Genomic DNA, 21,222 nt, shown 5'->3' on the forward strand with positions numbered 1-21,222 from the left:
CCATCCCCCATTGATTCTATTCATGAAGTATCTTAACCTATGTTTGAAATCCCATGAGATCTCTCAATTTTAAAGCTTAAATATATATAATTTTAAATTAGATTTTAAAATATCTATATATTTCCAAACACATATATAAGGGTATAGGTTTTTAAAATAATATAATTAAAAATACTATTTAAAATAAATATAAAAAATTGAGTCAAGAGATCCTCTCATTTTTTAATCCTAAAAAAATTAAAATAATATAACACTTAATTTAATATTAACTAGTCAATTAAATAATTAAATAATGCAAACTAATTAACTTACATTAAATCACATAAACTAAAATTTAATTTTAAAATAAGAAAATAATTTAAATACATTTTTGAAAATATAAAATTAATTTTAAAATAAAATAAAATATTTTATCATATTTCATTCGGAACTTCAACACTATTGTATCTCCTATCACTGATTTCCTGAAGAAGGGTGATTTCAACTGAACCCCAATCGCCACCAGAGCTTTTGATGAGATCAAACAAAAGATAGTGGAAGCTTGAGACTTCCTGATTTCTCCAAAGTCTTCGAAGTGACTTACGATGCTTCGAGGGTCGGAATTGAAGGAGTCCTCTACCAGGAAGGTCACCCATTTGCTTACTTCAGTGAAAAGCTTAATGATATCCAGCAGCATTATTCCACTTATGACAAAGAGTTCTACGCCGCGATCCAATCTCTTCGTTATTGGCGACACTACTTGCTCCTGCAAGAGTTCGTCATTTTCTCGGATCACGAAGCTCTGTGTTATATCAACTCCCAAAAGAAGTTGAATGCACGCCATGATCAGTGGGTTGAGTTTCTTCAGGAGTATACATACACCCTTAGACATAAGGTGGGAGTTGAAAATAAGGCTGCGGATGCTCTCAGTCGTTGTATGATGACTACTACTGAGATGAGAGCAGAAGTCATGGGATTTAACCAAATAAAGAGGGATTATTTGGAATGCCCCGACTTCAACGAGACCTGCACTCTCTTGTCTACAGGCAGCATGCGCCTTGTGAATGATTTCCTATTGGAGGATGGATATCTCTTCAAAGGCCAGAGGCATTGTATTCCGAGCACCCCCCTTAGGGAATTTCTGGTCTGGGAACTCCACGGCGGGGGCCTCGCTGGGCACTTCAGACGGGACAATACTATCGAATCTGTGGAGTATCGCTTCTTTTGGCCCAGCCTGAAGAGAGATGTCGGCTGGTCAGTCAGTGTCACACCTACCAACTGGTCAAGCAACGTAAGCAGAACACGGGTCTTTACACTCCCCTACCTATCCCCAATTGTCCTTAGAAGGATGTTAGTATGGACTTTATCTTAGGCCTGCCCAAGACACTCCGTAGGCACGATGCCATTTATGTTGTAGTTGATCGGTTTTCCAAAATGGCACACTTCATTCCGTGCTTCAAAACATCTAATGCCTCTCACATTACGAAGTTATACTTCAATGAGGTCGTCTGTTTATATGGTTTACCCAAAACCATTGTATCGGATAGGGATGTGAAATTCACTAGATATTTTTGGAAAATCCTGTGGATGAAAATGGACACCAAACTGCAATTTTCCGCTGCCTTTCACCCACAGGCTGATGGTCAGACCGAGGTAGTTAATAGGAGTTTGGGTAATTTGTTGCGGTCTTTGGTTGGCAAGCACATTAGAGATTGGGATTCTATTTTGCCTACTGCTGAGTTTGCTTATAATAATTCTATTAACTGGACCACGAGTTTAAGTCCTTCTGAAATTGTATGCGGGTTCAAACCTAGACAACCGTTAGATCTGATACCCATGTGTTCTAGGTTTAGAATTTCTGAGTCTGCATCATCATTTGCATTATATTTGCATGAGCTTCATAAGGAAATTGCACAACAAATTGAAAGGAATAATAATGAATATAAACTACATGCAGATTTGAAACGACGCTTTAAAACTTTTGAGGTTGGTGACTCCGTGATGGTGCGGATTCGTCCGGAATGGTTCCTGCCAGGAACAGTTAAGAAGTTGCATGCCAAGAGTGCGGGACCTTTCAAAATACTTAAGAAAATTAATGATAATGCCTATGTAGTAGATCTACCTGCAGATTTCAATATAAATCCCTATTTTAACATAGAAGACTTAGTGGCATATGAAGGTCTTGATTTTAACCCATCAAATCTACTGATAAAACAGTCTTTTGTGAACCCACCCTGTGAGATCCCAAACCTATCTCCACTACCAAATATTCCTAAATTACCCATGGCAGAGCAGGTGGAGGCAATTCTGAGTGATGAGATCATATCCACAAGAGAAGGTGAGCGAAGGAGGTATTTAATCAGGTGGAAAGGAAAACCCGAGTCAGAGGATACGTGGCTAGATCGCGAGGAGTTGTAGTAGATTGACCCAGATGCACTAGAGATTTACGAGAGCACTAGAGATACTCGACGGAGTCGAGTTTTCTCCCACCCCGGGAGAATGATGGGGACATCAGCTCATGGAAGGTTTATCAGAGGCGTGGCCATCGATCTACGGCCACGATCGAGTCCTTATATTTCTTAGTTATTTATGTTATTTTCCTATTCATGTACTTTTCTATTTTCTTGTGTCATGTATTTGTTTTATTTATTTTTCCAGTTGTACACTTTTAGTAGGGAGTGTCGTATATAAGCCCGAAGGGCAAGATTGTCTTTTTTTTTTTCTTGAGTCTTTGTACTTGGCTATTTATAGCCTCATGTCTTATGTTTTGAGGTAATGAATGATTAAGAAATTTTTCTGCACTTGTGTTCTTGAAGCTTTTTGTGAGAGCTTGAGTGAGAGAGTTAGAGAGCTTGGTGGAGCCTAGGATAGCCCACCCGTAGTACCCAACAGTCACCACCGATGGCTCTTGGTTCTCCTCCCCCTTTTCTTTCCCTTCCACTCACCCCCATCGCCGGCAAACCCTGCACCTCACCCGAGCTCATCTTTTCCATCACAATCCTACGGCCAACCCCTCACCCGAACCCCCATGACGCCAGCCACCATCACATAACTGTCGGCCACCTTCCCCTCTTCCCTCTCCCATTGTGTTATCTTGCCTAATTTGGGTTGGTACAATTTGGGACAGATTTTTGAATTCAAATTCAGAGAATTTGAACTTAAAGATCTTTCCTAAATTACCAATGTTATTTTTGGAAAGTTTCCAAATTAAACCAATTTGAATTTAAAATCCAAAGGGGATTGAATTAAATAATTTCCTAATTCTAGAACTTAAATTAAGTAAGCATTAACACTTGATTGAATTCCTCTTTCCCCATCAATGCCGCTGGCCTCCCCCTTAGGTTTGAGATAGGAAATATTTCCTAAACCCAAATTCCTCCTTTGGGATAAATTCAAATTTCCAAATATCTTATTTAGCCGAAATTTCCAAAGGTCCCACAATTACTCAACTCTTTCCAAAATCAAATCATGCAAATTGGATACAAATTAAGATCCCACCTCCTCTACAAGCCGCCGGCCCCTTGCTCTTTCCCTTCCCTCTCTCTTCCCCAAATCTCCACTCTTTTTCTCATTAGCTCTCCACCTTTACAAAATCTGAAATTAATTTCAGAATTTTGTCTTGGTTCTCCTCCCTCTCATTAGCAAGAGAAACTTCTTTCTCTTTGCTCATCCTCAAGAACCCTACCAAGACGAAAGGAGATTTGCTTCCAATCTCCCATGAATGGTCGATCCTGAAGTTGACTACGACATCACCTACGACGAACATGGATTCGTGGATATTCTTCAATCCAACTACTTCGATGTCAATCCAAGAGTTGATCACACGGTCGAGGATTATCTGGAGCGCACTTTGATTTACTTGGTCGAAGCCATTGACGAGCACTTCGAAGGCATCGAGTGGAGGATCTCCACCACTCCTTGACGAAAGGTTCTCTTTTCCCCTTTTTATTATATTTCTCTAGTTTAATCCCATCTTGTGCTTGATTGAAGTAACAAAGGATGACTCTTCCTGCTACTGCTAAGCTTAGTAAACGTAGAATTTTGAGCGCGCCTCTTTGCTAACTAGTTTCATTGTTAGATTAGAGATTGTATCTGAAACTACTATTATGGGATCATGTTATTTTCTAACTTATTTTGAAAGCTTTTCCCACTCTCTGGATATGTAATTTAGCCTAAGCGGGTGTGACCCCTTATTTGTTTTGATTCGTTGTTTTGAACTGCTAGTTTTGTTCTTGATTATTCTAATCAAGATTTGTGCCAATTTCATATGAATTAACTGTATTTCATATTTAGTCCTGCATCAGAAGAACTTTTGTATACTTTAATCTCGAAACATTATACACCAAAAGAAGGGCATACATGCAAGCAGAAGACTTTTTCCTCATGCTAATCCTATTCGGTGGCTTTCATTTGCAGTGCTCATTGATATCATTTAAAATATTAGCATTATCAAGCTTCATATGCTTCTTTGATTATTACCACCTATAGGCTCATCATTCATGTGATTGTTATAACTAACATATGCATGCATGTGTGTATATGTGTATGCATGTATGTATGCATATATGCATTTATATGTAAAGATATGTTAAAAAAAATGAGAGATTTTCAAATAAAAAAAAGGAAAGAATTTTGCAAACTTGGCAAAATGCATTTCGACACTTGTAACGCAACGAACAACGACCTATGCACATTTTTCTCTAGCGTGGTAGGAGGGAATTCGTTGCGATACTTGCAATGAGACGGGTAATCTCCTAAAGTCCTGTTTTCGGTGTTTGCGACGTGCCGAGGGACTCGTTATGCACGCTTTTCGCTAGCGTGGTAGGAGGGAACTCAGTGCAGCGCTTACAACGAGGCAGGCATGCCATGTGCATGCTTTTTTCTAGTGTGGAAGGGACGAATAAATAATTGTGCTTTCAAAACCGGTGCCCGAAGACCCATGCACGTCTTTTTCTGGCGTGGTGGGATTGAAGATTTTTTTTTTGCCTCGGTGTGATTCAACACTATCCGTGCACGCTTTTCTCTAGCATGGCGGGAGGCCCAAACTCCTGAAATTTCCCCTAAACGAGGAAGACGTCGGGAGGCTGTCAAAATTTTGTCTGAAGAAGACAATGACTTGAACTCTAAAGGATAGCAGGGGACATGTGTTGAGCTCAAGTGAATATTAAACAAATGACATTGGACTTAAACTTTAATTAAAGCCCAAAATGAAACTCATGAATCAAAAAAATGATTCAATCAAAGACAAGTAAATTAAAAAGGGACTCATGTATGAGTTAGTTACAAACTTTTGCATGAAATTTTTTTGGAACGATAACAATTAAGTCGTAATAATAATCTTATAATTGGAATGCAAATGAATGAAGATATCAATCTTATCCTACACATTGAATCATCTTTCAAGACAGAATTTGCAAGTATACTTTGTTTGCAAGAACAAGAGATATGGGAGATTTGGCTCGATCACAAAGCCATGATATGAGGCTTTCAGATCATGATGATTTACTTGTAACATTAAGCATAACTCACCCCTAAGTAACAATCAACTAAAAATGGGGTATGTCATGAATACAAGCAATATAGTGATTGAAGATAATTGGATGGATAGCACATTCATCAATGGGATGTGAGAAACATATGATGAAAGGGACACTTGTGTTGAACACTGTCAAATAATTGACACAAAATATGTAGTGAAATTACCATCCATAAATAAATTCTTTGTGAACCACAACTTACTTTCGAAGATAATAAAGGGCTTGTGATCCTTAGCATCATTCGCTCACAGGCTATGATTGCAAATGAAGACTAATAACACAAGTTTATCACACTTCTTGCAAGTCGCGTTTGAGGACAAGGGGTTGGCAAATAAGGTTGATTCGCAAACAACAAGAATATGTTGGAGGATATGGCAACCCACCTAAAAGTCATCAAGTGAAGCCTTTGACGAATGTCATAGTTAACTTATGGAAAGCATGCCAATCAAAAGGAACCATTTGAAGGTAGCAACAAGAAGTTATAACTAGTAGAGGCATAAAAGGATCGTCATACCCATAGACAAAAGGGAGAAACCGCCACGAGGTAGAATTGAATTACCGTCAACAGTAATTAATAAGGGGGATGGTGCATTAATTCAATGCCACCTTGCTTCCTTCAAGTACATTAAACCTGTGCAAGTGATGATAGCGAATATACAATGAATGTGGATTCAGAAGAGCATACTGAAATGTATGCAATTGAAGAAAAGAGATGTGTTGCAGATATGACGGATATAAGGCATTTACAAGCAGATAGATGAGAGCACTCACTCACACAGAAGCCCAATCACAGGAGACGATGGACAATATACAGTAGATGCCAATCCGTCTCATAATTCGTGACCAATTGATATCTGTCAAAAGCATTGATTCCTATCAACCAAAAGGATCTGAAATGCAATAATATGATGATGTGACACATTTAGAGGCGTTCAAGTGAATAATAACACACTACAGTGCGCTCATCGAAGTTAATGACCCATGTTTGACAAATGTATTGTTAAAGATTAATGCAAAGTTTGGTAGCCCAAACTCACAACTACAAATAGAAAATACATCTATCATTCCAATCATCTCAAGGGCTGCAACAATCATTTTAGGAATGAATATCTCATATACTTCTATACGACGCGAGGTGCCTTCAATCACTAAAAGGTCAACTCTAGGCAGTTGTTGTTGATTTCAATGCGCAAGACATCAACAAGAGTACAATCATCCAAGGTTGAGACGATTGATATTTTTTTATTTAAGCCAACAACAGAAGATGATGATGATGGAATAATCAAGGAGTTGCCCACTAATTCCTATACGAGTTCTGGGAAGAGAAAGCCAGATCAAATCATTATGGAGTGAGTGAATCTTAGTTCAACCAGGTTCTGAATATTGAGTTGGATAAGATTATTGAGGCTTGCAAGTTTCTTGATGAACAATTGTCGTGCATCCGACATACCTCCTACGAACGAATATTGAAGTACTACAACAAACACAAATTTCTATGAGTTGTCATAAAAGACTTGTCAAATGTCCAAAATGCCCCCGTACATGCACCGTAGTTTGTATACACATAGGTACACAAGGGGCAAGTGCAATCATAAACCCCGTATGGGCCTCGACGAGCATGTTATAAGTACACATGTAACGTCTAGGGATGCTGTGTGAGTAAATAAGTGAATTCAAGTTTGAACCCGATCCTTCTATGTGGATCAATAGGAGTCGACAGGGTTCAAACAATCAAACAAATATACGGTGGTGGCGATAGGTATATTTGTCTTAATACATTCATATTAAGCCTTCAAGGCCTATAACAATAAGAATTTACTAATAAAAACACAGCCTATGACGAACCCGATCCTCTGTCGACAGCCGGACAGAGTCGACAAGGTTTAGTCAGTAAATGATCCCATATACTTCCGATGATGGCCGTGTCTAATGTTTATCTCAACAGGAGGGAGGGGTTCACAAATTGATGTGAAACCAGGAATTATTTGCGAGTATTAATAAATAAATTGTTGAGCAATGATAAATTAAATCTTAATACTTCACGCAAATAAGCTCAAAGAAGTTCTTATGAATAAGCTACGCATAAGCAATCAATCACAAACTAAAGTTAGGGCATCCTTTAAAATAACAACAAATATAAAGTAATGAAATGACTAGTTCAACATAATCCACGGGTTAACAAAGTGATGTGTTCACCTTGAGCTCAAATAGTAACTCTCACTCAAGTTGGTAGGGTTTGACGGAGAAACAAGATCAACACACTTAGTGATGCCACCAATGGAAAGTAGAAGCCTCAGGTAGTAATCATTGAAATGGTAGCCAAAGTAGGAGGTGTAGGTGGATGATTGATAACGTACCAGCGGCCCGGAAGGATGTGCTATTCAATTGAAAGGATCACTTGATATAAAATGCGGTCCACGTATTCTTCCACCGAGTTGTCAAAGTTCGGATTGAAATCGAGGGAAGTGGATTGAAGGAAGTCGGTCCGTCCGTGGAATCTTCTACGAATCCGGGATCAATCTCCAAACGACCATTCATGCTTGCCTTGATTGGGGAGCAATGAAGATTGAGTAATGGGAATGAGTGGGAGCGACAGTTTGGAGGGAGGTGATGGAGTCCGGCTGTGAGAGGAAGAGGGAGAGGGGTTGGGCAAGAGGGACGGATTGGTTGGGTTAGTAAGGTGGAGAGAGGTAAAATTAAATTCAAATTTCACTAAGGGAGGGAGAGGGGTTAAATTTGAATTTCAAAATTATCCAAAATAAGCAATAAGGGGTCGGCGGATTGATGGGGTATTAGTGGGAATTAATGATGATTGGAATTTAAATTGGAGAGAATAAATGCTTAATAAGGGGTCAGCCATATAGGGAGGAGATGGGGGTTTCATTTTAAGTGTGTGCGATCACTTGATATAAAATACGGTCTACGTATTCTTACACCGAGTTGTCAAAGTCCGAATTGAAATCGAGGGAAATGGATTGAACGAAGTCGGTCCGTCTGTGGAATCTTCTACGAATCCGGGATCAATCTCTGAATCGGCCATTCATGCTTGCCTTAAGTGGGGAGCAATGAAGATTGAGTGATGGGAAGGAGTGGGAGCGGCGGTTTGGAGGGAGGTGATGGGGTCCGGCCGTGAAAGGAAGAGGGAGAGGGGTTGGGCAAAAGAGGGGCGGATTGTGATAAAAGAAAATTTTCAAATCCTATTCTCATTTGAATTAAGAACATCCATGAATGAGCATAAAATTGCAAAGTTGACAAATATCTTTTATTTTATATTTACATTAAGCCTTTAAATCCTTTCATGAGAAACTTAATTAGAAAATATTAAACATAAATTTATCTCCTTAAATAAACATCCATCCCAAATCCACAAGATCTCTTTGGACGAAACTACAGATAGTTGCCAATAAGAATGCTTCAATCAAATTCAACCGACTATCTCCTCATTTTAAGCAAGCTAGAGTCCATGATAACCCAGGATGATGAAATCATGCAATAACTAACCATGATCTAAATTTCTCTATCATCGCTAGGAGGATAATTAATCATAAGAACTAGCACCTATGGGAAACCTAAAGCTAAATCTTAAAATACTTATAAAATGAAGATGAAAACTCTAGGTAGTATCTCATCTGCAATCCAATCTTGTGATTGGAACAAAAGATCTTGGAGAAAAATAGAGCAGGCTAAAAAACCAAATATATGCAAATTTTAAGGGCAGTTACAATGTTGAAGAGTAAAAATAAAGACTAAGCGATGTGTCTGCAACTCAGATTATTCCTTTGTTCAGTTTTTCAAATTAAATTCCACAAGCATTTCTTCAGAAAAGAGGAAAGAAAAATTATAAAAACGTTCATCAGTAATTAACTTAAAAGTACCGATGGGTTACAAAATTATTCACCATAAGATTTTATATGCACAACTATTATCTCTATTTTATAAATACGCTCACTTTCTGTTATTTAAGAAATATTTAAATCTTAAGAATGTTGTTATTATTTTTCACTCCAAATTCCCCGCACCAAAATTAGGAATTTCAATACCATAGCATTTCTTATAACATTACAATTGCATGAAAATTCAACTAGAAAATTGTAAAAAAAAAATCACAAAAATAGTCAGAATCTTAATATGAATTCAGATGCTTCCAGTAAATTCCGAAAAGATGAACGCAATCTATTCAATTTGACTATAAATATTCAACCTGGACAACATTATAATAAAAAAACCACAAATTTATGGGTAAAATTTTTAAACTTAAAGCAAATTAAAGATGTGTTCTGAACTAAGGAAACAATTGAAAAACATAAATAATACAAAATCATCTGTTATTAAATCATAACAAAGAGCGATGGAACCTTAACATACCTCCCAACGATTCTTACAGCAGCCAAAATGTCATCTCCTTTCCTATGACAATGATCCTAAAAGGAAAATAAATAATCACATGTAAATGGGTCTCGCAACAACTTTGTATTTTAAAAAGAAATTACTCTTAAGATTGAGACCTGATGGTATATAGTTAAAGGCACGATAAAGTCATGTTTATGAACAAATGACCACACGGCTATTTGGTCCAATATTTTCTTTGATGTAATTTATAAGAAGAGATATTTGGTTTTATGTTATCTGGCACTAATGCAGTCTAAATAATATTAGAAGCTAACATTCAGGTAATTCTGTTTATTGCTTGATTCACGGATATTTCATTGTTATGTAATGCTATTAAGAGAAATCAAGTGTTTTTTTTTTAATAGATATTTTTAAACAAAATTAAAAAGCAGCTATATTTCCTATTTTGTGGGATCTAAATGTCACTGAAACATCTAAGGCCATGACAATTTCCCTTGCTTGCATGCTTCACTTCTTCTAGCACATTCGTGTTCATCAACAAATTTCCACGAAAAAATCATCCAGCGCTTCCCACTGCGTCAGCTCCCCTATCATCCAGCCCCTCCAAGCAATGCGAGCCTCTTTCAGCTCATATGTAAAATTCAAAATGCACCAGCTAGACAAAAGGAAGAACAGAGAGAGCGAGTGAGCTACGAAGGGATCAAAGCACTTTAATTCTTACTGCTCCTCAGCTTCCAAACCTTCCAGCACTTGAATAATCCATTTCCCCATCTTCCCCCACTACTTCTCTCTCCCTCCCTCCCATCTCAGATGTAAAATTGTCACTTATTTTCATCTTGGAGCAGTTTTTGATGTGGCACTCAAATGTAGTTGTTTACACAACTACCTCAACTTGTAATACAACCATCCAAATCGCGAAAAATACAACAAAATCCTAAGCAGCATTTTTCTCTTTCATCAAATAATCAGAGTTAGTCATGGCATAAGCAAACGTACAGGTTCAGCAATTTACTTTTTTGGGTGGGTATTACTTTTGTAAAAAATAACGTTTCGAGTAGCATCCGCACAATCTTCACTTTTCTTTAAAGAGTAATCTTACTAGATGTGTACCTGAATCCAAGCTATGCTCAATATTTGTCATGACTCAGCCCAGATGCTCGATCTAACGAGACGGGTATGAAAAGTCAAACAATAAATTTCATTAAACATTTTATTACTTCTTCATTTATACTGAATAGTGTTGAGACTTGTTAATCATGAATTAGGTTGTTAGACATAAGTTTATATCACAGCGGCTAACCAAGAGGGGGTGAATTGGTAATTTAAAAAAAAAAAATCCCTCTTAAAATTTTAAACCGATTCAAACTTTTTTAATGAAGTTTTTGAAAAAGATTTTTCAACCACAAATCACACAGAAACAGTAAAGTAAATAAGCAGCGAAAAATAAAAAGACACAAGATTTATAGTGGTTCAGTCAAACACGACCTACATCCACTCCCTGAAGTCTCCCACTTCAAGTATTGCACTATTACCAATTAGTGTCTCTCCTTTTGCCCCCACAGCAAGGCGGAGAAGCATTCACAAAAACTCTCTTCCACCACTACCCGGTACGGCAGAGAACCGTCGTCCTTTTACACCCTCCAAGTGTAGGCAGAGTACCTCACGCTGTTCACACTCTCCAAGTGTAGGTAGAGAACCTTTCGTCCTTTCACACTCTCCAAGTGTGGGCAGAGAACCCTTCGCCCTTTCACACTTCTCCAAGTGTAGGCAGAGAACCCTTCGTTCTTTCACACTTCTCCAAGTCTAGGCAAAGAACATTCCCGCTGTTCACACTCCTCGAGTGTCGGCAGAAAATCGGATCTCCTTGACAAGATCTTCACACGAGAAATTTGGAAGGACAAAAGAAAAGAGTGAAGTAATAACAATTCACAAATGAAGATCCTTACCTTTGAGTATCAAGTGAACACTTCACGCTACAGCAGTAAGAAATCTCCTTCAAACACTCTCTCACACTCTCTCCTTCAATCTTTCTTTAGTTTGCACGAAGACCAATGGAAAAAAAGATTACAAGACAATTTTAATTGGACCTTTTATACGAAAGACATGAAAAACCATCCAAAAACTATAATTTTTTAATTATGTACGTACTCGATTGTCCCGTACGATCGTAATTTGTACGTACAAACAGTGCAAAAATTGTTGCGTGCGAACTCAATGTGCATTGGTACGAAATGACTTCATACCCTATCATCGCCCCGTACGAACATAGTTCGTCCGGTACGAACAGTTATTTCCAGACTTCGTTGGATCGTTGGAAGATACCTGCAGGACAGTCCAAAAGTTTAAGGAACAGAGGACATCGTCCTGGGACGAAGGTATAACTTCGTCTGGACGATTAGTTCAAGTCATGTGTTCAGAGAACATCGTCCTGAGACGATTGGAACAATTCGTCTTGACGATTAATTAAGTCATGGATTCAGAGGACATCGTCCTGGGACGAATAGAACATTTCGTCTGGACAAACAGTACAAAGTGAGAATCCAAAGGACATCGTCCAGGGACGAATGGGACATTTTGTTTGGACGAACAGTACAAAGTGAGAATCCAGATGACATCTGTTGACCTGCTGAAATGAAACAAAAAAAAGAGAAATTTCAAATCTTACCTACTCCCCGTCGAGGCCACGACGCACGTCGTGCGTTCGCACGTCGCGCACGACTTCCTCCCACGTCGCTGGCAAATCGATGTCTCTTCACGCACGATCGATCTCGATGTTAAAATGAGACCGAGCTCCCATTTGCGCTGGCTCCCTCTCTCTTGCTCATCCCCGATCGCTCTTCCTCTCCCGACTCCACTTCCTATAGGATCGGAAGTTACCTACTTTGATCGAAAGCAACAAGCCGGGCTCGCTTCTCCGGCCCCTCCGACGCCGTTAGACTTCGCTCTTCCACGACATTCCCTTCCTCTTTAGATCGGAAGTCACGACATTTTGAGCGGAGGCAAGAACAGGAGTCGCTCGCTGTGAAGGAACTTTCTACCTTTCGTGCGCTTCTTCTCCCCCTCCCGACGCCGTCCCCTGCCTGTCGGATCGGAAGTTACTACATTTTGATCGGAAAGCAACAGGGAGCTCGCTAGAAGTGAAGGTAACTTTCTCCCTGCTCGCGCGCTTCTCCGGCCAAATCCCATAAATCCACCGAACAGAGGGATTTAGAAAATTCGGGATTTAAACTGTAAGTCCTTAAATCCAGGATTTACCCATAGTTGGGATTTAACGTGCACACAAAAATCGTTTAGCTGGATTTAGCGTAGATCCGACTTAATTCCCGCTGTAATCTCCGGCCAAATCCCGTAATCCTGTAGAGCCGATGGATTAATAATAAATTTTATTTTAATTAAAATTAATTTTCATTAATTACAATTAATTTTTTTATTAATTATAATCATTTTAATTAATTATCGTTATCATAATTAATTTTAATTTAATTAATTATAATTAATTGTAATAAATTTTAATTTTAATTGTAATTAATTATTATTAATTAGTTATAATTAATTAAATTTAATTACTATTAATTAATTATGATTAATAAAAAATCATAATTAATTATGTTAATTAAATATAAATTGTTGTACGGGTACTGCTGAAGGCCCAATACACGCTCTTGTAGCGTGGTAGGAAGAAAATTACTACGGCCGCGGTGTCTTAGGACACCTACCATACACGCTCTAGTAGCGTGGTGGGAAGGCCCAGCTCCCCATTTTCTCCCAAACGGGGGATATGCCGGGGTGCTGCCAAAATTTTTACTAAAGTACATAAAGCTTGAACAATTTGAAGACCTTCTTGGGCAACAATATAGAAGACCTGTACACGAACAAAAATACACATAAATTGAACTAAATGAGCAAACTTGTATGAAGAACAGTGAACTTGTGGACCAAAGTCTGAACAAAAATTTAAATGATTTTAAATGTCAAAATCCAAATGAAATAAAATCAAGCCAAAACTGAAATTCAAACCAAATTGAATATACAATTGAACTCAAAAGATTCCAGAAGACTTTGAACAAGCATTTGAACTTGTTCTTGGAACTTGAACTCGCACTCAGGACCCAAGTTGACGTTGATGGCTTGAACAATTTGAACTCAAGCAAATACAAGATTTGGGCTGTAGGGGACATTTGAACCTGATGAATTCAGATCTAGATGGATTTGAACTTGAACAATTATTTACACTTGGAACTTCTAAGAAATCAACTAAGTTCATGCTACAAGGAATTAAACTCAAGGTGGTAAGAAGATTTGAGCAAAATATCAAAGACTCAACTTGAATCCAAATAAGACAAGTGCAAGAAGATTGAACAACAAGAACTTTAAAGAATTCAACTCATATGTCATGATTTCGGGTCTCTGAATTGATGACTACACGAAGCTGCTAAAGATGCGAGGTCCCTAGCGACAAAGTCTACACTATTGGATAAACAATGATGAACAAAAAAGGGAAAGGTCATTGCATGTGAAAAATGATAACCCACACATCATTGGAAGGGATTGGGGTACATCAAATGTGGTGATGTTCGTGAATAATTGTACATGACATGGTACCCTCACATCTTTAATTAATCCGAAGGGAAAATCATACTAAATATGACCCATCCCTACAAACAAACACAAACCACTTGAGGATAACAACAGTGGGCATATCGTAAGCACATCGAGCCACTGTGGGCACAAGTACGGAGATTGGTGAAAGTATACTGGCAAACAAAGTCAAATAAACTATACTGGCAAACAACAGTAACAAGTTATAGAGTTCATATACGACTGCCATATGTGCTAATATAATCTCCAATATAAACAAGTGCCTGTAGATTGAAGAGGGAAAAAGTGTCAATTGATGGTGGAAGACCCGTCCCTACAAATAAATACACCAAAACACCCACCTGAGATTGGTGAAAGGTGGATGTGATACAAAAATAATGACCCTCCTACGAACACTTCTAGAAGGTCGTAGGGGATGCGACGGTCCCCTGTAAATGGATACTTGTGGATAACAACAATGTATTGTAAGTACAATGAATCACTGTGGACACAAGTACGGATATTACCTACAACGACGGTGACCAAGATCTACAAGTGCGTTGAGTACAAGGGCGACTCTATGTACGAAAAGGACACCCTCTGACAAAAGGGAGGAAATGTTTGAACAAATTAGAACTAAATTTTCTGGTGTTCTAAAGTCTCTTCTTAGTTCTATACTTAAGAAGAAAACAGCTCTGGTATCCAAAAACACCGGAAATAACAGGTCTGCTACACTGAAGATCCTAAAAGGAGTTCTCCCCAAATCAGCAGTCATTGACTCCAAAGTTCAAAAAGACCCTCCCCCGATGAATGAGAAAGGGGAATCAACACCAAGACACACACCACCGGATCTGCAACATCTATGAAAGCAGACAGAAGGCGTCCACAATCTATATAATGTCACGCCACTGGATCTGCAACATCATTGCAAGCGGACAGAAAGCGTCTACAAATATTTTCAAAATACCCCTGCACGTGCACTGTAGCTTGTATACACATAGGTACACAAAGGGGTATGTCAAATTAATATAAAAATCACTCGCATGGGCCCCGGCGAGCATATTATTGGTACACACGTAACGACTAGGGATGTTGTGCGGGTCAATAAGTGAATTCAAGTTCGAACCTGATCCTTCTATACGGGTCAATAGAAGTCGACAGGGTTCGAACCAATAAACAAGTATACAGTCGCGACGGCTGGTTAATTTGTTTTATTACATTCATATTAGGCCTTCAAGGCCTATGATTAAGAGAATTCACTAAACAAAAGACATGAAGCCTACAAAACCCGATCCTCCTAAGTAGAAAAATAGGAGTAGACAGGGTTCGAGATATCAGATAAATATGCGGTTACGAAGTTGACCAGAATATTTATTTTGTACATTCATATTCGGCCTTCAACAAAGAAAATTCATGAACAAAGGCATAAAGCCTACGAGAAACCCGATCCCCTATCGTTAAGTTGATAGGGTCGACAAGGTTCAATCAAATGGAAATGACCCCAAACACCCCGATGATGGCCGTGTTAAATGTTTATCTCAACCGGAGCTGCTACTATATGCCAGATAACACGTATTCTCTACGTATCTGATTGATGACTAGCCTTAATCGAAAGTTCTCTCTCGTGATCGGGAGAGGTAATTAACTATAGGGGCTTGCGCCTATAGGAAACCAGAACTCAGATCATAAAGTCCTCGCAAAATGAGGGCGAAATCTCTAGGAAGTGTCTTATCTACAAACCCATCTGCCTTCCAAAATTTACCCCGGAACCTATCAATTAAAACTCCCTCGCCGAATAAAAGAAAAGCGTAGAGAGCGGAGGCCGGGGCCAAATTTTTGGAGCCCACAACATCGTCCAGGGACAAATGGGACAGTTCGTCTGGACGAACAGTTTAAAGTGAGAATCTAGAGGACATCGTCCAGGGACGAATGGGTAAATTCGTCTGAACGATCAGGACTTAGAAAATTTTTCTTCACTTTTTGTTCGTTCCATTGCTCTCTTAGGGGTATAACTGACCTGATCATCCCGTATGAACATGATTCGTCCTGTACGATCAATATGAGAAATTATCTTTTAAAGTTCTCCCCCAGTGTGTGTGTGCTTAGTTACTCAATTACAATCACACTTTCTCTGACTCAAAAAATGAACAAAATACACTCCAAAATACAAAATATTATAATCAAATCTTTATTTGAAGTCTTCAACAATCTAGAGTATGATTTCCTTAAAATGTTAGTACACACAAGAGACAAAAACACTTCTTTCAAAATGTGTTAGGAGAAATTAATAATCAATACAATAATATTTGAAATCATCAAAATAACAAGTTGTAAGAATATAAAGCATGCAAAATGCTAAGTAGCGACTCTCTTAACAAATAGCCACTAAAACACAAAATGTAAATTTACCTGTTGTCATTTGCACGTTGTCTTCTGTAGACGAATTCTTCTCTTTCGTCCATTTCTTTTCTTTGGAATTTACCTGAAACAGTTGAACTCGTGGGTTGAGTTTACTAAGTAAACTCAGTGGGTAACTATTTAATAATCATTATAATTATTCTTTAATAGGCATCATAAAATTTCTTAACATTAATTCATTCTTTTCAATAATTTATACATTTTCAGACATTTTCTTTTAAAACAATTTAAGATATTTTAAAATTTTAATATTTCATTTTTCCATTTGATTTGCACAGGAGTACCTTCTCAAAGTACCCAAAGGTACAACATTTTACATTTATTTTCCTTTTCCATTTTCATTACATTTTCCTTTTCCTTTTTACGTGCACGAGTACGGCATCCCCAGCCAGTACCATAAGAGGGTGAACTCCTGTAGTTTGCATACATATCATTTTCCTTTCTTTTCACATTTATTTTGAACATTTGTTATTCAATGCATATGTCATTTCTTTGTATGCATATTTTCTTACTACATACCTTTACTTGTACTATATAACATTCTCTTTTATTCATATTCATAATTTCATTCATATTAATCTATTCTTTCACTTTCAGTTATAATAATAATTTCAATTATATAGGCAGTTAATCTTTCAGCATTATACATAAATAGCCTTTTTAAACTTAAAACTTTGAAAACAATAAATAATAGTAAATTTTGAATTCCATAATTATAATTATCCACTTGAACTTTTCAGGCCTTCGATGCTTGATCTACCCTTGAATCAATTTCTCTCCTTGTTGAATCCTCCTCGTGGAATCAACACTTACGACTTGATCTTTCCTTTCCTAAAACCCTGAATTTATACAATAACTTTCATATAAAAATAATATTTTGATTCAACAACCAAATATCAATAAAAATTTTATAAGAAAACATTCACTTACAATTACGAATGGGAACTTCTCAAACTGTCAAAATCCTTCCTCTCGCAAATTCCTTTTTCTTCGTTTCAATCTCTTCCTTATCCTTCAAGAAATATATTGCTCACTTTAAACGAAGTAAAAGAAGAAAATTTATACAAAAATTCGAAAGAAAATCCAACAAACATTTTTCCTTCTTTTTCCTCAGTCGTTCCTGTCATTCGTTGCAAATTTTCCCAAACTTTTGCTCTTATAACAATAAGAACGAAAATGAGTTGTTAAATCTTACCCTCCAACGCGATCGTTTGCAAAAAAATGGCGAAGAAAATCCTTCAAAGCCACCGTGGGTGAGTTTCGATCGTCTGCCCCCTCCGTTCTCTTCTCTCTGTTTCGCGAAACTGAAAGTCGACCCTCTGTTGGGGTCGCAGCTTTTAATAAAAGGCTGGCCGGTTCAACCAAACCGGCCCAGCCTAAACCGGATATTACAATATCCCATCCTTAAAAAGATTTCGTCCTCAATCAGGTAGAACGAAAAGTACCTTAGTTAAAGAGATGAGGATATTGACTTTTCATTTCTGCTTCTTTCTCCCAGGTGGCATCACTTTCTGATCCATGCTTCCACAAAACTTTTACAAAAGGTATTGCCCTATACCTCAGCTGTTTTACATCATAATCCAGTATTCGTTCAGGTTCTTCAATATATTTCAAATCAGGTTGCATGTCAATGGATTTGGATTGAATTTTCTTTGACTCATCTGATACATACTTCCGAAGCACTAATATATGAAACACATTATGGAATCCTTGCATATTCACTGGCAGATCCAATCTATATGTCATATTTCCAATCCTTTCAACGATTTCATAGGGACCTATGAATCTTGGGCTCAATTTTCCTGTCTTTACAAACCTTTGAACACCTTTCATTGGGTTGACTTTTAAGAAAACAAATTCTCCTACTTGAAATTCCACTGGTCGGTGCTTTGCATCATAATACTTCTGTTGCCTGTCTTGAACTGCCTTTAGTCTGTCTCTAATCAATCTGATTTTTCTAGTAGTCTCATCTACCAGTTCAGTTTCGATTACCTTTCTTTCACCAGTTTATACCCAATACAAGGGTATTCTGCACTTTCTTCCATAAAGAGCCTCATATGGTGTCATTCCAAAGCTAGCTTGAAAATTGTTGTTGTAAGAAAATTCAATCAACAGTATGTGAGTCTCCCAATTTCCTCCAAAATCCAAAACACATAATCGCATTAAATCCTCCAAAGTCTGAATTGTTCTTTCTGATTGCTCATCTGTCTGTGGATGAAATGTTGTACAGAAAGTCAGCCGTGTGCCCAAAGCTTTCAAAATTTTCCTCCATAATTTAGAAGTGAAACGGGCATCTCTGTCTGAAATTAAAGATTTTGGAATCCCATGTAATCTCACAATTTCATTAACATATAATTTTGACAACTTCTCTACTGAATCTGTCTGCCTGATTGGTAAGAAATGAGTTGACTTAGTTAATCTGTCAATAATAACCCATATTGCATCTCTACTCTGCCTTGACCTGAGTAATCCAATCACAAAATCCATCGCAATGTCCTCCCATTTCCACTCAGGTATAAGGGTTGTAGTTGACCACTTAGCTTTTGATATTCTGCTTTGATCATCTGACAGGGAATACATTTTGCTACAAATTCTACAACATTTCTCTTTAGTCCTGGCCACCAAAATAACCCTCTCAATTCCTGATACATCTTTGAACTGTCTGGATGAATTTCATATGTTGAGAGGTGAGTTTCCTGCAATATCTCTTCTCTTAAGCTTCCAACATTTGAAATACAGATCCTATCCTTATACTTTAATAATCCTTCTGCATCCATAACAAAATTTTCTAACTGTCCTTCTTGCACTTTCTTTATGATGGCCTGAAATTTCTCATCTTGATACAATGAATTGAGCACTCTATCTTTCAAAGTAGATTGGATCACTAGCTGATTTAATATTATATCTTTTGTCTCTTTCTGATTGACCACTGAAATTTCTAACTTTTTCATATCTCTGATTATTTGCTCCTGCTGGGTGATTAGCCAATTTGCATTTCCAAGAGCTTTTCTACTAAGTGCATCTGCAACCACATTTGCCTTTCCAGGATGATATTGTATGTCCAAGTCATAATCCTTAATGAGCTCTAACCATCTTCTCTGTCTCAAATTAAGCTCTTTTTGATTGAAAATATACTTGAGACTTTTATGATCTGTAAACACTTGGAATCTGACCCCATACAGGAAATTTCTCTATATTTTGAGTGTAAAAACTATAGCTGCCAATTCTAAATCATGAGTGGGGTAGTTCCTTTCATGAATTTTTAGTTGCCTTGAAGCATAGACCACCACTCTACCATGCTGAATCAATACACATCCAAGTCCCCTTAAGGAAGCATCACAGAAAATTTGGAATCTTTCTAAACCTGATGGAATTGTTAAAATCGGGGCAGTCACTAGGCAATTCTTTAACTTCTAGAAAGCTCCTTCACACTGATCACTCCATTCAAATTTCACTACTTTCTGAGTTAATCTAGACAACGACATTACAATCTGAGAGAATCCCCCTACGAACCTCCTATAATAACCCGCAAGACCAAGAAAACTCCTCACCTCTGAAACTGTCGTTGGCCTTGGCCAATCTAAAATGGCTTGAATTTTATTCTGATCCACTGAAATACCTTCACCACTAATCACATGTCCAAGAAATGTTACACTGCTCAACCATAATTCACACTTTGAAAATTTTGCATACAACTTATTCTCCTTTAATGTTTGTAACACTCCCAGCAGATGACTGCAATGGCTTTCTTCATCTCTTGAATAAATCAGAATATCATCAATAAACACAATTACAAATATGTCTAAAAATGACTTTAAAACTCTATTCTTCAAATCCATAAATACAGCTGGTGCATTTGTCACTCCAAAAGGCATCACTACAAACTCAAAGTGATCATATCTGGTTCTGAAAGCTGTCTTTGCTATATCTTCCTCCTTAATCCGTAAGTGATGATATACAGATCTCAAATCAATTTTAGAGAAAATTGTAGCTCCCTCCAATTGGTCAAAAAGATAATCAATCCTGGGCAATCGATATTTATTCTTAATTGTAAGCTTATTCAGTTCTCTGTAATCTATGCACATCATGAAGCTCCCATTTTTCTTCTTACAAACAGTACAGGAGCTCCCCATGGTGAGGAACTTGGCCTGATAAACCCCTTATCTAGCAATTCCTGTAATTGACTTTTTAGTTCTTGTAACTCTTTTACTGTCATCCTGTAAGGTGCTCTTGTCACTGGTGATATTTCAGATGTTTAGTTTATTTTATTCCAATGTTGAAGTTTATGTTAATTGAAGTGGAAGATGTTGGTTGTTTTGTAACTAGAAGTTGTGTAAATTTCGAGGACAAAATTTTTTAT

General features: G+C 37.6%; 1 protein-coding gene across 5 annotated transcripts in view; it reads right to left on the reverse strand.

The window, feature by feature from the left end:
- LOC110107672 overlaps positions 1 to 21,222 on the reverse strand; it is a 79,313-nt gene that overhangs the window by 5,535 nt on the left and 52,556 nt on the right. For all 5 annotated transcript variants that reach the window (XM_020837990.2, XM_020837988.2, XM_020837991.2 and 2 more), the window contains one exon: positions 9,882 to 9,937. In XM_020837990.2, coding sequence (XP_020693649.1) covers positions 9,882 to 9,937 — 56 coding nt within the window. The remainder of the gene's footprint in view (positions 1 to 9,881; positions 9,938 to 21,222) is intronic.

This window comes from Dendrobium catenatum, unplaced genomic scaffold, assembly GCF_001605985.2.
Source record: "Dendrobium catenatum unplaced genomic scaffold, ASM160598v2 fragScaff_scaffold_1631, whole genome shotgun sequence".
Taxonomy (NCBI): Eukaryota; Viridiplantae; Streptophyta; class Magnoliopsida; order Asparagales; family Orchidaceae; genus Dendrobium; species Dendrobium catenatum.